General features: G+C 50.5%; 1 protein-coding gene across 1 annotated transcript in view; it reads left to right on the forward strand.

Annotated features, from left to right (window-relative positions):
- LOC121539143 (glutamate receptor 3) overlaps positions 1 to 17,179 on the forward strand; it is a gene marked incomplete at its 5' end in the record, with an annotated part of 57,913 nt that overhangs the window by 20,871 nt on the left and 19,863 nt on the right. Inside the window, 3 exons of the mRNA XM_045219396.1 lie at positions 11,436 to 11,546; positions 13,709 to 13,915; positions 16,755 to 17,128. Coding sequence (XP_045075331.1) covers positions 11,436 to 11,546; positions 13,709 to 13,915; positions 16,755 to 17,128 — 692 coding nt within the window. The remainder of the gene's footprint in view (positions 1 to 11,435; positions 11,547 to 13,708; positions 13,916 to 16,754; positions 17,129 to 17,179) is intronic.

Here is a 17,179-nt window from a genome sequence, read left to right on the forward strand (position 1 = left end):
GAGGGCTGGTATGAGGGGTGACGGCAGGTGACAGTAGTGAGAGAGGGCTGTTATGAGGGGTGACGGCAGGTGACAGTAGTGAGAGAGGGCTGGTATGAGGGGTGACGGCAGGTGGCAGTAGTGAGAGAGGGCTGGTATGAGGGGTGACAGTAGTGAGAGAGGGCTGGTATGAGGGGTGGACGGCAGTTGGCAGTAGTGAGAGAGGCTGGTATTGGGGTGACGGCAGGTAACAGTAGTGAGAGAGGGCTGGTAGTGAGGGGTGACGGCATGTGACAGTAGTGAGAGAGGGCTTGTATGAAGGGTGACGGCAGGTGACAGTAGTGGAGAGAGGGCTGGTATGAGGGTGACGGCAGGTGACAGTAGTGAGAGAGGGGTGAGCGTCCGGTGACAGTAGTGAGAGAGGGCTGGTAATGAGGGGTGACGGCAGGTGACAGTAGTGAGAGAGGGGCTGGTGAGGGGTGACGGCAGGTGACAGTAGTGAGAGAGGGCTGGTATGAGGGGTGACGGCAGGTGACAGTAGTGAGAGAGGGCTGGTATGAGGGGTGACGGCCGGTGACAGTAGTGAGAGAGGGCTGGTATGAGGGATGACGGCCGGTGACATTAGTGAGAGAGGGCTGGTATGAGGGGTGACGGCCTGTGACAGTAGTGACAGAGGGCTGGTATGAGGGGTGACGGCAGGTGACAGTAGTGAGAGAGGGCTGGTATGAGGGGTGACGGCAGGTGACAGTAGTGAGAGAGGGCTGGTATGAGGGGTGACGGCAGGTGACAGTAGTGAGAGAGGGCTGGTATGAGGGGTGACGGCAGGTGACAGTAGTGAGAGAGGGCTGGTATGAGGGGTGACGGCAGGTGACAGTAGTGAGAGAGGGCTGGTATGAGGGGTGACGGCAGGTGACAGTAGTGAGAGAGGGCTGGTATGAGGTGTGACGGCAGGTGACAGTAGTGAGAGAGGGCTGGTATGAGTGGTGACGGCAGGTGACAGTAGTGAGAGAGGGCTGATATGAGGGGTGATGGCAGGTGACAGTAGTGAGAGAGAGCTGGTATGAGGGGTGACGGCAGGAGACAGTAGTGAGAGAGGGCTGGTATGAGGGGTGACGCAGGTGACAGTTGTGAGAGAGGGCTGGTATGAGGGGTGACGGCAGGTGGCAGTAGTGAGAGAGGGTTGGTATAAGGGGTGACGGCAGGAGACAGTAGTGAGAGAGGGCTGGTATGAGGGGTGACGGCAGCTGACAGTAGTGAGAGAGGGCTGGTAATGAGGGGGTGACGGCAGGTGACAGTAGTGAGAGAGGGCTGGCAGGAGGGTGACAGCGGTGACAGTAGTGAGAGAGGGCTGGTATGAAGGGTGACGGCAGGTGACAGTGGTGAGAGAGGGCTGGAATGAGGGGTGACGGCCGGTGACAGTAGTGAGAGAGGGCCGGTATGAGGGGTGACTGCCGGTGACAGTAGTGAGAGAGGCCGGTATGAGGGGTGACGGCAGGTGACAGTAGTTTGAGAGGGCTGGTATGAGGGGTGACGGCAGGTGACAGTAGTGAGAGAGAGCTGGTATGAGGGGTGACAGCCGGTGACAGTAGTGAAAGAGGGCTGGTATGAAGGGTGACGGCAGGTGACAGTGGTGAGAGAGGGCTGGAATGAGGGGTGACGGCCGGTGACAGTAGTGAGAGAGGGCCGGTATGAGGGGTGACTGCCGGTGACAGTAGTGAGAGAGGCCGGTATGAGGGGTGACGGCAGGTGACAGTAGTTTGAGAGGGCTGGTATGAGGGGTGACGGCAGGTGACAGTAGTGAGAGAGGGCTGGTATGAGGGGTGACGGCAGGTGACAGTAGTGAGAGAGGGCTGGTATGAGGGGTGACGGCCGGTGACAGTAGTGAGAGAGGGCTGGTATGAGGGGTGACGGCAGGTGACAGTAGTTAGAGAGGGCTGGTAATGAGGGGTGACGGCAGGTGACAGTAGTGAGAGAGGGCTGTTATGAAGGGTGACGGCAGGTGACAGTAGTGAGAGACGGCTGGAATGAGGGGTGACGGCAGGTGACAGTAGTGAGAGAGGGCTGGTATGAGCGGTGACGGCAGGAGACAGTAGTGAGAGAGGGCTGGTATGATGGGTGACGGCAGGTGACAGTAGTGAGAGAGGGCGGGTATGAGGGGTGACGGCAGGTGAGGGTAGTGAGAGAGGGCTGGTAAGGAGGGGTGACGGCAGGTGACGGTAGTGAGAGAGGGCTGGTATGATGGGTGACGGCAGATGACAGTAGTGAGAGAGGGCTGGAATGAGGGGTGATGGCAGGTGACAGTAGTGAGAGAGGGCTGGTATGACGGGTGACGGCAGATGACAGTAGTGAGAGAGGGCTGGTATGAGGGGTGACGGCCGGTGACAGTAGTGAGAGAGGGCTGGTATGAGGGGTGACGGCAGGTGACAGTAGTTAGAGAGGGCTGGTATGAGGGGTGACGGCAGGTGACAGTAGTGAGAGAGGGCTGGTATGAGGGGTGACAGTAGTGAGAGAGGGCTGGTATGAGGGGTGACGGCAGTTGGCAGTAGTGAGAGAGGGCTGGTATGAGGGGTGACGGCAGGTAACAGTAGTGAGAGAGGGCTGGTATGAGGGGTGACGGCAGGTGACAGTAGTGAGAGAGGGCTGGTATGAGGGGTGACGGCAGGTGACAGTAGTGAGAGAGGGGTGACGGCCGGTGACAGTAGTGAGAGAGGGCTGGTATGAGGGGTGACGGCAGATGACAGTAGAAGGAGAGAGGGCTGGTATAGGGGGTGACGGCAGGTGACAGTAGTGAGAGAGGGCTGGTATGAGGGGTGACGCAGGTGACAGTTGTGAGAGAGGGCTGGTATGAGGGGTGACGGCAGGTGGCAGTAGTGAGAGAGGGCTGGTATAAGGGGTGACGGCAGGAGACAGTAGTGAGAGAGGGTGGTATGGAGGGGTGACGGCAGCTGACAGTAGTGAGAGAGGGCTGGTATGAGGGGTGACGGCAGGTGACAGTAGTGAGAGAGGGCTGGTATGAGGGGTGACAGCCGGTGACAGTAGTGAGAGAGGGCTGGTATGAAGGGTGACGGCAGGTGACAGTGGTGAGAGAGGGCTGGAATGAGGGGTGACGGCCGGTGACAGTAGTGAGAGAGGGCCGGTATGAGGGGTGACTGCCGGTGACAGTAGTGAGAGAGGCCGGTATGAGGGGTGACGGCAGGTGACAGTAGTTTGAGAGGGCTGGTATGAGGGGTGACGGCAGGTGACAGTAGTGAGAGAGGGCTGGTATGAGGGGTGACGGCATGTGACAGTAGTGAGAGAGGGCTGGTATGAGGGGTGACGGCAGGTGACAGTAGTGAGAGAGGGCTGTTATGAGGGGTGATGGCCGGTGACAGTAGTGAGAGAGGGCTGGTATGAGGGGTGACGGCAGGTGACAGTAGTTAGAGAGGGCTGGTATGAGGGGTGACGGCAGGTGACAGTAGTGAGAGAGGGCTGTTATGAGGGGTGACGGCAGGTGACAGTAGTGAGAGAGGGCTGGAATGAGGGGTGACGGCAGGTGACAGTAGTGAGAGAGGGCTGGTATGAGGGGTGACGGCAGGAGACAGTAGTGAGAGAGGGCTGGTATGATGGGTGACGGCAGGTGACAGTAGTGAGAGAGGGCTGGTTATGAGGGATGACGGCAGGTGACAGTAGTGAGAGAGGGCTGGTATGAGGGGTGACGGCAGGTGACAGTAGTGAGAGAGGGCTGGTATGAGTGGTGACGGCAGGTGACAGTAGTGAGAGAGGGCTGGTATGAGGGGTGACGGCAGGTGACAGTAGTGAGAGAGGGCTGGTATGAGGAGTGATGGCAGGTGACAGTAGTGAGAGAGAGCTGGTATGAGGGGTGACGGCAGGAGACAGTAGTGAGAGAGGGCTGGTATGAGGGGTGACAGCAGGTGACAGTTGTGAGAGATGGCTGGTATGAGGGGTGACGGCCGGTGACAGTAGTGAGAGAGGGCTGGTATGAGGGGTGAAGGCAGGAGACAGTAGTGAGAGAGGGCTGGTATGAGGGGTGACGGCAGGAGACAGTAGTGAGAGAGGGCTGGTATGAGGGGTGACGGCAGGTGACAGTATGAGAGAGGGCTGGTATGAGGGGGTGACGGCAGGTGAGGGGTAGTGGAGAGGGCTGGTATGAGGGGTGACTCGGCAGGTGACGGTAGTGAGAGAGGGCTGGTATGACGGGTGACGGCAGATGACAGTAGTGAGAGAGGGCTGGTATGAGGGGTGACAGTAGTGAGAGAGGGCTGGTATGATCGGGTGACGGCAGATGACAGTAGTGAGAGAGGGCTGGTATGAGGGGGTGACGGCCGGTGACAGTAGTGAGAGAGGGCTGGATGAGGGGTGACGGCAGGTGACAGTAGTGAGAGAGGGCTGAGTATGAGGGGTGACGGCAGGTGACAGTAGTGAGAGAGGGCTGGTATGAGGGTGTGACGGCAGGTGACAGTAGTGAGAGAGGGCTGGAATGAAGGGTGACGGCAGGTTACAGTAGTGAGAGAGGGCTGGTATGAGGGGTGACGGCAGGAGACAGTAGTGAGAGAGGGCTGGTATGATGGGTGACGGCAGGTGACAGTAGTGAGAGAGGGCTGGTATGAGGGATGACGGCAGGTGACAGTAGTGAGAGAGGGCTGGTATGAGGGGTGACGGCAGGTGACAGTAGTGAGAGAGGGCTGGTAGGAGTGGTGACGGCAGGTGACATTAAGAGAGAGGGCTGGTATGAGGGGTGACGGCAGGTGACAGTAATGAGAGAGGGCTGGTATGAGGAGTGATGGCAGGTGACAGTAGTGAGAGAGAGCTGGTATGAGGGGTGACGGCAGGAGACAGTAGTGAGAGAGGGCTGGTATGAGGGGTGACGGCAGGTGACAGGTGTGAGAGAGGGCTGGTATGAGGGGTGACGGCCGGTGACAGTAGTGAGAGAGGGCTGGTATGAGGGGTGACGGCAGGAGACAGTAGTGAGAGAGGGCTGGTATGAGGGGTGACGGCAGGTGACAGTAGTGAGAGAGGGCTGGTATGAGGGGTGACGGCAGGTGAGGGTAGTGAGAGAGGGCTGGTATGAGGGGTGACGGCAGGTGACGGTAGTGAGAGAGGGCTGGTATGACGGGTGACGGCAGATGACAGTAGTGAGAGAGGGCTGGTATGAGGGGTGACGGCCGGTGACAGTAGTGAGAGAGGGCTGGTATGAGGGGTGACGGCAGGTGACAGTAGTGAGAGGAGGGCTGGTATGAGGGGTGACGGCAGGTGGCAGTAGTGAGAGAGGGCTGGTATGAGGGGTGACGGCAGATGACAGTAGTGAGAGAGGGCTGGTATGAGGGGTGACGGCAGGTGACAGTAGTGAGAGAGGGCTGGTATGAGGGGTGACGGCAGGTGACAGTAGTGAGAGAGGGCTGGTATGAGGGATGACGGCAGGTGACAGTAGTGAGAGAGGGCTGGTATGAGGGGTGACGGCAGGTGACAGTAGTGAGAGAGGGCTGGTATGAGTGGTGACGGCAGGTGACATTAAGAGAGAGGGCTGGTATGAGGGGTGACGGCAGGTGACAGTAGTGAGAGAGGGCTGGTATGAGGAGTGATGGCAGGTGACAGTAGTGAGAGAGAGCTGGTATGAGGGGGTGACGGCAGGAGACAGTAGGAGAGAGGGCTGGTATGAGGGGTGACGGCAGGTGACAGGTGTGAGAGAGGGCTGGTATGAGGGGTGACGGCCGGTGACAGTAGTGAGAGAGGGCTGGTATGAGGGGTGACGGCAGGAGACAGTAGTGAGAGAGGGCTGGTATGAGGGGTGACGGCAGGTGACAGTAGTGAGAGAGGGCTGGTATGAGGGGTGACGGCAGGTGAGGGTAGTGAGAGAGGGCTGGTATGAGGGGTGACGGCAGGTGACGGTAGTGAGAGAGGGCTGGTATGACGGGTGACGGCAGATGACAGTAGTGAGAGAGGGCTGGTATGAGGGGTGACGGCCGGTGACAGTAGTGAGAGAGGGCTGGTATGAGGGGTGACGGCAGGTGACAGTAGTGAGAGAGGGCTGGTATGAGGGGTGACGGCAGGTGGCAGTAGTGAGAGAGGGCTGGTATGAGGGGTGACGGAAGATGACAGTAGTGAGAGAGGGCTGGTATGAGGGGTGACGGCCGGTGACAGTAGTGAGAGAGGGCTGGTATGAGGGGTGACGGCAGGTGACAGTAGTGAGAGAGGGCTGGTATGAGGGGTGACGGCAGGTGACAGTAGTGAGAGAGGGCTGGTATGAGGGATGACGGCAGGTGACATCAGTGAGAGAGGGCTGGTATGAGGGGTGACAGTAGTGAGAGAGGGCTGGTATGAGGTTGACGGCAGGTGACAGTAGTGAGAGAGGGCTGGTATGAGGGGTGACGGCAGGTGACAGTAGTGAGAGAGGGCTGGTATGAGGGGTGACAGTAGTGAGAGAGGGCTGGTATGAGGGTTGACGGCAGGTGACAGTAGTGAGAGAGGGCTGGTATGAGGGTTGACGGCAGGTGACAGTAGTGAGAGAGGGCTGGTATGAGGGGTGACGGCAGGTGACAGTAGTGAGAGAGGGCTGGTTTGAGGGGTGACGGCAGGTGACAGTAGTGAGAGAGGGCTGGTATGAGGGGTGACGGCAGGTGACAGTAGTGAGAGAGGGCTGGTATGAGGGGTGACGGCAGGTGACAGTAGTGAGAGAGGGCTGGTATGAGGGGTGATGGCAGGTGACGGTAGTGAGAGAGGGCTGGTATGAGGGGTGACGGCAGGTGACAGTAGTGAGAGAGGGCTGGTATGAGGGGTGACGGCAGATGACAGTAGTGAGAGAGGGGTGACGGCCGGTGACAGTAGTGAGATAGGGGTGACGGCCGGTGACAGTAGTGAGAGAGGGCTGGTATGAGGGGTGACGGCAGGTGACAGTAGTGAGAGAGGGCTGGTATGAGGGGTGACGGCAGGTCACAGTAGTGAGAGAGGGCTGGTATGAGGGGTGACGGCAGGTCACAGTAGTGAGAGAGGGCTGGTATGAGGGGTGACGGCAGGTGACAGTAGTGAGAGAGGGCTGGTATGAGGGGTGACGGCCGGTGACAGTAGTGAGAGAGGGCTGGTATGAGGGGTGACGGCAGGTGACAGTAGTGAGAGAGGGGTGACGGCCGGTGACAGTAGTGAGAGAGGGCTGGTATGAGGGGTGACGGCAGGTGACAGTAGTGAGAAAGGGCTGGTATGAGGGTTGACGGCAGGTGACAGTAGTGAGAGAGGGCTGGTATGAGGGGTGACGGCAGGTGACAGTAGTGAGAGAGGGCTGGTATGAGGGGTGACGGCCGGTGACAGTAGTGAGAGAGGGCTGGTATGAGGGATGACGGCCGGTGACATTAGTGAGAGAGGGCTGGTATGAGGGGTGACGGCCTGTGACAGTAGTGACAGAGGGCTGGTATGAGGGGTGACGGCAGGTGACAGTAGTGGAGAGAGGGCTGGTATGGAGGGGTGACGGCAGGTGACAGTAGTGAGAGAGGGCTGGTATGAGGGGTGACAGCAGGTGACAGTAGTGAGAGAGGGCTGGTATGAGGGGTGACGGCGGTGACAGTAGTAAGAGAGGGCTGGTATGAGGGGTGACGGCAGGTGACAGTAGTGAGAGAGGGCTGGTATGAGGGGTGACGGCAGGTGACAGTAGTAAGAGAGGGCTGGTATGAGGGGTGACGGCAGGTGACAGTAGTGAGAGAGGGCTGGTATGAGGGGTGACGGCAGGTTACATCAGTGAGAGAGGGCTGGTATGAGGGGTGTCGGCAGTTGACAGTAGTGAGTGTCAGTAATGATGTATGGTCTGATAAATGTCCCTGCTGTTCCAGAAGCTTGACTATTACAGCAGTCAGTACCCTGCTACACACACACACACACACACACACACACACACACAGACTCGACTGTCACAGCAGTACCTTGCTATACTATACACTACCCTATGGGCCCTGGTCAAAAATAGTGCACTATATAGAAATCCATTCAGATAACTACCAACCAGTAGGTCTCCCACCTGTATCATTTGTCTCTAGCCTATCTTGAAGTAAAGCCAAGGTCCTCCCATGGGCCAAAGAAGCTATTTATAAGCCCAGCTATGGTCAGACAGGAGTGGTGAACCCATAGAATTTCATGTAGAAAGTCATTTAATAGTATCTCTGTGGGTAAACCACTCTACAAGGATCAGGGAGGAAACCACTCATGCAACGTAACATGGTCCACATAGAGCTAATGCAGCTGTTATTGCAGATGACTGAATAATAAATAATTAGCATTGGGTTGATTTAAGCAGTGGTAAAGCAGAATAGGACATAAGATAACCGCAGTGGCAGGTAACATTTGTTTCACTTAAGCAGAGATATATTTTAGAACTGCAGTGGCAGGTAACATTGGTTTCACCTAATCAGGGGTATAGAATAGAACTGCAGTGGCAGGTATCATTGGTTTAGCTTAAACAGCAGTAGAATATTATTAAGGTTCAGTGGCAGGTATCATTGGTTTAGCTTAAACAGCAGTATAATATTATTAAGGTTCAGTGGCAGGTATCATTGGTTTATCTTAAACAGCAGTAGAATATTATTAAGGTTCAGTGGCAGGGATCATTGGTTTAGCTTAAACAGCAGTGGAATATTATTAAGGTTCAGTGGCAGGTATCATTGGTTTAACTTAAACAGCAGTAGAATATTATTAAGGTTCAGTGGCAGGTATCATTGGTTTAGCTTACACAGCAGTAGAATATTATTATGGTTCAGTGGTAGGTATCATTGGTTTAGCTTAAACAGCAGTATAATATTATTAAGGTTCAGTGGTAGGAATCATTGGTTTAACTTCAAATCAAATCAAATCGTATTTGTCACATGCGCCGAATACAACAGTTGTAGACCTTACAGTGAAACGCTTACAAGCCTTTAACCAACAATGCAGTTATAACAAAAATAAGTGTTAAGTAAAAAGTGGATAAGTACAGATCAGGGTTGGGTTATAAAAAAATATCTGAAACTTTGAACGCCATTAAATCCATTATAAAAAAATTGAAAGAATATGGCACCACAACAAACCTGCCAAGAGAGGGCTGCCTACCAAAACTCACGGACCAGGCAAGGAGGGCATTAATCAGAGAGGCAACAAAGAGACCAAAGATAACCCTGAAGGAGCTGCAAAGCTCCAGAGCGGAGATTGGAGTATCTGACCATAGGACCACTTTAAGCCGTACACTCCACAGAGCTGGGCTTTACGGAAGAGTGGCCAGAAAAAAAGCCATTGCTTAAAGAAAAAAATAAGCAAACACGTTTGGTGTTCGCCAAAAGCAATTTGGGAGACTCCCCAACCCTGATCTGTACTTATCCATAACAAAAATTCAAGAGCAGCAGTAAAATAACAGTAGCAAGGCTATATAGAGGGGGTACCGGTACAGAGTCAATGTGCAGGGGGCACAGGTTAGTCGAGGTAATTGAGGTAATAGGTACATGTAGGTAGCGTGGAAGTGACTACGCATAGATAATAAACAGAGAGTAGCAGCTGCGTAAAAGAGGGGGTGGGAGGGGGCAATGCAAATAGTCTGGGTAGCCATTTGATTAGATGTTCAGGAGTCTTATGGCTTGGGGGTAGAAGCTGATAAGAAGCCTTTTGGACCTAGACTTGGCTCTCCGGTACCTCTTGCCGTGCAGTAGCAGAGAGAAAAGTCTATAACTAGGGTGGCTGGAGTCTTTGACCATTTTTTGGGACTTCCTCTGACACCGCATGGTATAGAGGTCCTGGATGGCAGGAAGCTTGGCCCCAGTGATGTACTGGGCCATACTCTCTACCCTCTGTAGTGCCTTGCAGTCGGAGGCCGAGCAGTTGCCATACCAGGCAGTGATGCAACCAGTCAGGATGCTCTCGATGGTGCAGCTGTAGAACTTTTTGAGGATCTGAGGACCCATGCCAAATCTTTTCAGTCTCCTAAGGGGGAATAGGCTTTGTCGTGCCCTCTTCACGGCCAGGTCTCTGACCTCCTCCCTATAGGCTGTTTCATCGTTGTCGGTGATCAGGCCTACAACTGTTGTGTCGTCGGCAAACTTAATGATGGCGTTGGAGTCATGCCTGGCCATGCAGTCATGGGTGAACAGAGGTTACAGAAGGGGACTGAGAATGCACCCCTGAGGGGCCCCCGTGTTGGGGATCAGCGTGGCATTAGAATATTATTAAGCTGCAGTGGCAGGTATCATTGGTTTAACTGAAACAGCAGTAGAATATGATTAAGCTGCAGTGGCAGGTATCATTGGTTTAACTTAAACAGCAGTAGAATAGTGGAAAATGATTAAGCTGCAGTGGCAGGTATACATATGTAGAATTTTTATTTTAGCGAATTTGCTACAGGAAGAAAATAATCCTGCAGCAACAGGAAATGTGAATTATTATGTGGATTATAAGTAATGTAAAAATATGAGGGTTTGCGCTCAGGCTAGAATGAAAGGCGGCCGGTGCGTGGGAGAGAAAATATCGGTAGAGTTTCAAAAGTACTCGCACTCAAAACCATGTAAAGGAATAACCCAAGGAGGCATAATTATTTTTGCATCTCGGCCTCCTTGGGTTATTCCTTTTCATGGTTTTGAGTGCGAGTACTTTTTGAACTCTACAATTATAATTAATGGATATTTCTGTAGGTGTTGATACATTTTTTTGTTATGATAAATCAAGTCTGACATTTTAAAGTGGAAATTACAAACTTTAGAAGGCTACATTTTGCAAATGTTCTGTGCAACAGAGGGATCACATTAAGATAGTAGACCTGCAGTGCAGAGAGGCAGGCGCCTGAGCAGACCTGGAACATTATGATTCATTACTGAGTGTGTATGCAGTAAACAGAACCCAATATCAATTATTAGACCTGCTGTCTGCTACTCTGTTACACCGGCGGAATGACAGCAGATTTAGGCTGCACCTCTAGTACTCTATAAGGCTGCTCTGGATTATTATTGGAGTACATTTAACACTTTTCTTAAAGCGAATAATGTGTTATTTACATTTTACATTTTAGTCATTTAGCAGACGCTCTTATCCATAGCGACTTACAGTTAGTGAGTGCATAAATTTTTTTATACTGGCCCCCCGTGGGAATTGAACCCACATCCCTGGCGTTGCAAGCACCATGCTCTACCAACTGAGCTACAGGAGGCCCATTATTACGCGTTATAATTTAATATAAGCATTTATAATGTGCTATTACCTGTTATAAGCACATATAAGCATTTATAATGTGCTATTACCTATTATGAGCACAGATAAGCATTTATAATGTGTTACTGAAAGGTTCCTACTTAACTGTTTATACACTGTATACTGGAGGGGAGAGAGGGGGATGAGGGTGGGGGTTCGTTGGAGGTGGGGGGGTCGGACACAGGGAATGTTGTAAACATAGAAATAGAATAAGAATAATAGAATGCATTATAATTCTATGGTTGCTATGCTAACCTGTGTTTTCTCTGTTTCAGATTGGCTACTGGAACGAGTACCAGCGATTAGTAAATGTGTTAGAACAACAGGTGGTCGCCAACGAGTCTTCTTCTGTGGAAAACCGAACGATTGTGGTCACTACTATTATGGTACACTTTCCATGGCAACTTTGAAATGTGTTCACCACAGCGTATTCTGCCAGTCAGGGCCGCGAGCGGCGGTGTTGATGCCTAACCGGTTGATACATTCTGTCCTGGGCTGGGCTGGGCAGAACCACATCTTTTTTGTGTTTGCTTTGCATCCACTCACTACACGTTGAAACAGTCGATCCCCCTGTAAAGAGAAGAGAGTGTTTCAACTGTATCCGTGTGGGTGACAAAGCATTTAGATTTCTCATACTTCAGTGGCCTGTCGTAGCAGTGACATCACAATATTGGTATTATATGATAAATAAGTAACTGGGTAAATGGTTGAGTTGACTCCATCTAATACAAAACACATACAAAACAACATACCGCCATCCGTACGTAAGTAGAACCTGTCTTGTCTGTCCTCATCAAGTAAATGGTTCAATGACAATCTGGGATAGGAGGAGGAGGAGGAGGAGGAGGAGGAGGAGGGAGATGATGATGATGATGATGCTCTTGGTGATGATACTACTATGGCTTCTCGAGGACAAAGCAAAATAAAGCACATTTGAGGGAGGATGAGAATGCTAATATCATGTGTTTTGTTCCTCTGAGGGCTGGTTCTGTGTTGAGGTACAGCCTCCACTGGGTTGTTTTGGCATGAAGGAGAGAGTATTGCTTAGATTTCCTGGCAGCAGTGTTGACTGCAATGGGAATTATTCCTTTCACACTAATATTTTACCATATTTGCTCATTATTGTGTGTTTGAAATGACTTTTCCTCCCTGAATGCAAAAATATTCAGGAGGCTGTCAATGTCAGCTATTGTAACGACCTTGTCCGTATAGACAACCTTTGAATAGTAAACGAACACTCATGAAAGCAAAACATTTGAAAAGTGATGATGATCCTAATAGTTTGGGAATACAGTATTCCTTACTACACAATTACATGAAATCTGTATTCTGAAAGGTCTTTCTCTCTCTCTCTCTCTCTCTCTCTCTCTCTCTCTCTCTCTCTCTCTCTCTCTCTCTCTCTCTCTCTCTCTCTCTCTCTCTCTCTCTCCTTCTCTCTCTCTCTCTCTCTCTCTCTCTCTCTCTCTCTCTCTCTCTCTCTCTCTCTCTCTCTCTCTCTCTCTCTCTCTCTCTCTCTCTCTCTCTCTCTCTCTCTCACACTCTCTCTCTCTAAAAAGGAAGCATTTATAGGCTTCAGAATGGATAATAGCTACAGTAGATAAACACTATGTTAACTCGGGGGAGAGAGGAGATACGTTCAGCACAGAACAAACAAGCCATTGCTTCTCCACTTGCAACCCTCTAATTATGTGTTGGCTCTAATGGCGTCGTCAGCTCCGTGTGAGCAGCAGCTCTTCCTTTGTCGGGTAATGATGAAACCGTAAGCTAGCTGCACCACCACCGGTGTTTGAAAATAGAGGGGGAAAAAGCACGTCCCACTCTCCCGTTGGTGTTAGTCTTTTAAATATGTATTTATTTACTGACAAGGTAATTTTTTATTTGTGTTTTGGGATTATAATGAAAATGGCTCCTTTTGGTTTTGGTTTTTTGGAATGATTATTATTAAAGCTTTCCCCCTTTGCGCATTGATTGGTGCAATGTGCTTGTTGATGATTATGTTGAGATATTAATATAGCAGCACTCACTTTCTGAACCCTCTCCAAGTCACTGCCATTTACTTTATGAACCCCCACCCCACTCTGAGCTAACCCACAGCCAGCCTACCAATACACCCAGCTCCTGTCGAAGACCACAGACCTCTAACTAAGGCATATTGTAACCTTAGCAAGACACTGTGAGAAGCCTGTGGTCCTCTTGGACTGTTAGTTTGTCACACACTCACACACACAACCATTCCCCAGGGCTGACAGACAGGATGCTGGGTGAATTAGGGCTGGGAGTCCGCTGGCCACCACAGCTTGGTAAAACACCTACCTGGCTTTTCATCCTGCTGTTATCAACATATACTTCAATGCATCTGTGGTGTGTCATCTGCACATGCATGCCTGCATGAGACTACTGGTTGAAGCTGCTTTCTGGTTTGGGACTGTGTGGGGGGTGAATGGGGGGGTGAATGGGGGGAATGCGCATGTGTGTGTGTGTGTGTGTGCGTGTGTGCGTGTGTGTGTGTGTGTGACAATAAACCAGCATGTGATCTGACTATTAACAGGAAGCCCCTTATGTGATGTACAAGAAACACCAGATGAATCTGGAGGGGAATGACAGATATGAAGGCTACTGTGTCGATTTAGCTGCAGAAATTGCAAAACATGTGGGGATAAGATACAAACTGTCAGTAGTGGCGGACGGGAAGTATGGTGCAAGGGATCCAGACACCAAGACGTGGAACGGAATGGTGGGGGAACTGGTGTACGGGGTGAGTGGAGTCATCTTTCAGTCACTCACTGATTTTCATTGTTACTTAACCAATGTATGCGTCCCAAATAGCACTTTATTCCATATATAAGTGCACCATAGGGCTTTATATTGGAATAGAGTTCCATTTGAGATGCAACATTTGTTTAAACATTTACTGCCAGCAGTTGAAAAAGAAAAGGTATGTCTTAAAATGTGATTATGTTACAGTGTTTATAGCCTGCCTCCTATCGAAGTAGAGTACAACTGGAGCTCTGATCTGGGATCAGGTCCCCCGTGTCTATGTCATCTTGTTCATTATGTTTTAAAAGGAAAAACTGATCCTAGATCAGCACTCCTACTCTGAAACGCTTTCTGAATATGCGCTCTGACCTCTCACCTCAGTATCTTCTGGCGCACTCAGTCCCACTTTTACATTTCTCACTAGTCCCTTAGATTGTCTAAATGCCTCAAACCTTCCAGAATGATTCCCCTTTACTCGCGACCCTCCGAGACGACCATAGAGGAGCAGGGCAGAGGGCCGTATATAAAATGGATGAGGGTTAGGTTTCCTCATCTGTTCAATTCTCCCACCATCAGCCGGGAGAGATTGACTGCATCCTAAATGGCACCCTATTCCCTACATAGTGCACTACTTTTGACCAGAGCCCTATGGGCCCTAGCTGAAAGTAGAGCACTTTATAGGGAATAGGGTACCATTTAGGATGCAGCCATTGTCTGGTTTCACTCGCTAACGCTGGGAAATGATCCTCCGAATGGGAAACGTTCACACACACACACACACACTCACACACACACACTCCCCTCAGACGGAGAGAGAACACCCGGCCCTATCACCATCCACCCGTCTGTCCATCCACCGTGTCTCAGTTTGGTTAATTATGTCCATCACCATCCACCGTGTCTCAGTTTGGTTAATTATGTCCATCACCACCCACCGTGTCTCAGTTTGGTTAATTATGTCCATCACCATCCACCGTGTCTCAGTTTGGTTAATTATGTCCATCACCATCCACCGTGTCTCAGTGTGGTTAATTATGTCCATCACCATCCACCGTGTCTCAGTGTGGTTAATTATGTCCATCACCATCCACCGTGTCTCAGTTTGGTTAATTATGTCCATCACCATCCACTGTGTCTCAGTTTGGTTATTTACAAGTGGAGAGTCAGGCCAAGCAGGCCTAATGATTGTGTAAAGTTTGGGTGACCTTCTGACCAGTAAACTAATGTGATCTTAGTTGTCTTTTAAAGGTTAGCCCTGAAGCCCTGAAACTCTTTCTTTATGGCTGAGTGTTCTCTTCTCTATTAATTGACCGTTACCACAGACACCAATAGGATTAAGAGGTTATATTACAGCACTGCTGCTAGGCTACGATCAGAAAGAAAGAAAGAAAGAAAGAAAGAAAGAAAGAAAGAAAGAAAGAAAGAAAGAAAGAAAGAAAGAAAGAAAGAAAGAAAGAAAGAAAGAAAGAAAGAAAGAAAGAAAGACAGAAAGGGAGCTTGGGAGGTAAAAATAATGTAGATGACAAAGGTCTTGTCTCATCTCTTCTGTGCATGGAGGGAGGGAGGGAGGGAGGGAGGGATGGATGGAGGGAGGGAGGAGGAGGGAGGGAGGGAAGGGAGGCAGGGAGGAGGGAGAGAGGGAGGGAGGGAGGGAGGAGGAGGAGGGAGGGAGGAGGGAGGAGAGAGAGGGAGGGAGGGAGGGAGGAGGGAGGGAGGGAGGGAGGGAGGGAGGGAGGGAGGGAGGGAGGGAGAGGAGGGAGGGAGGGATGCTGAAGTGCTGAAGTGGAGTGATTTACTCGCCTTGGGTTACTGTGTTTCTCCCACCACTCTAAGGCTGTAATTTAAATCAGAGCTGTTCTGTTAGACACACCTACATAACAGTTACACTGGTTTATATATGTACTGTTGTGTTACAGAAAGATGACCAGCAACTATTATTCATCTGTCCTGAAAAGCCTTGGCTGCATCCCACATCACAAATGGCACCCTGTTCCCTGCTACGCACTACTTTTGACAGGGCCCATAGGGGATAGGCTGCCATTTGGGACACAGGGCACATTTTTGTTTTGGGGATATTTCCCCTGACTGCATTACAAATAAATAACTTATTACCGTTAATTAGCTATTTATATGCAAATTATGTTATGATGTGTTGACACTCACTGTGAGTTTCATAAACTAAAGATAAACGGAAATAGATTTCTGTAATGAATGTTATTATTCGTACACTTGCAAAGTTTCCAGCCTGTTCTCAGCATCCCTCTGGTCAAATCCAATCAGTCTGAAAGCTTTAAACTAACTAGACAGGGATAGACACTGCACCACGGGGTGCTACATATTTCACACCTGACTCAAACACCAATTTATGTGTTTCTAATTATGCCCAATCTGTGTCTAGAAATCTTTTCGAGGGATGGAGAACATGAAATGTTTGAAAATGTTTTAGCCTTTTTTCCCCTCTCTGATCTCTGATTGTGGACAGATTTGTCGAGACTCTGTAGAACTCAATATAGTTCACACGCTGCATATGATTTATTTCCGTATAGGATATTTCTTTGATGTTGTTGTTGTGTTGACTAAAAGCATCCCGAGGCATAGACTGTACAATATTTTTCTTTTCCCTTCATGGTGTTTTCTTTTGTCCGCTTTGAGACTATAAAGCACGACCGTAGGCCAATATTGTAAGAAACTCACGAAAACTGTCCATAAGTTATGTAAGGACCTTTATTTAACAAACTTATTTTCATTTCATTCAAGTTATGCATAATATCTAGATAAAAACCTTATCTGAGACGGAACCAAACAAACAAACCCATTCTACGTGTCCCTGTTTCCAGAGAGCAGATATAGCTGTGGCACCTCTCACCATAACCCTGGTCCGTGAGGAGGTGATCGACTTCTCCAAGCCCTTCATGTCTCTGGGCATCTCCATCATGATCAAGAAGCCCCAGAAGTCTAAACCTGGTGTCTTCTCCTTCCTGGACCCACTGGCCTATGAGATATGGATGTGTATCGTGTTCGCCTACATCGGTGTGAGCGTGGTCCTGTTCTTGGTCAGCCGCTTCAGCCCCTATGAGTGGAACCTGGATGAACAGGATGAGACCAAAGACCCCCAGACACCTCCAGATCCTCCCAACGACTTTGGCATCTTCAACTCTCTGTGGTTCTCTCTGGGAGCCTTCATGCAGCAGGGATGTGAGATATCACCCAGGTAGGAAACTATCTGACCTAGAAATATAATGGGGTGGATCTGATGTAGAAA

Source organism: Coregonus clupeaformis, unplaced genomic scaffold (genome assembly GCF_020615455.1).
Source record: "Coregonus clupeaformis isolate EN_2021a unplaced genomic scaffold, ASM2061545v1 scaf2363, whole genome shotgun sequence".
In the NCBI taxonomy this organism is placed as follows: Eukaryota; Metazoa; Chordata; class Actinopteri; order Salmoniformes; family Salmonidae; genus Coregonus; species Coregonus clupeaformis.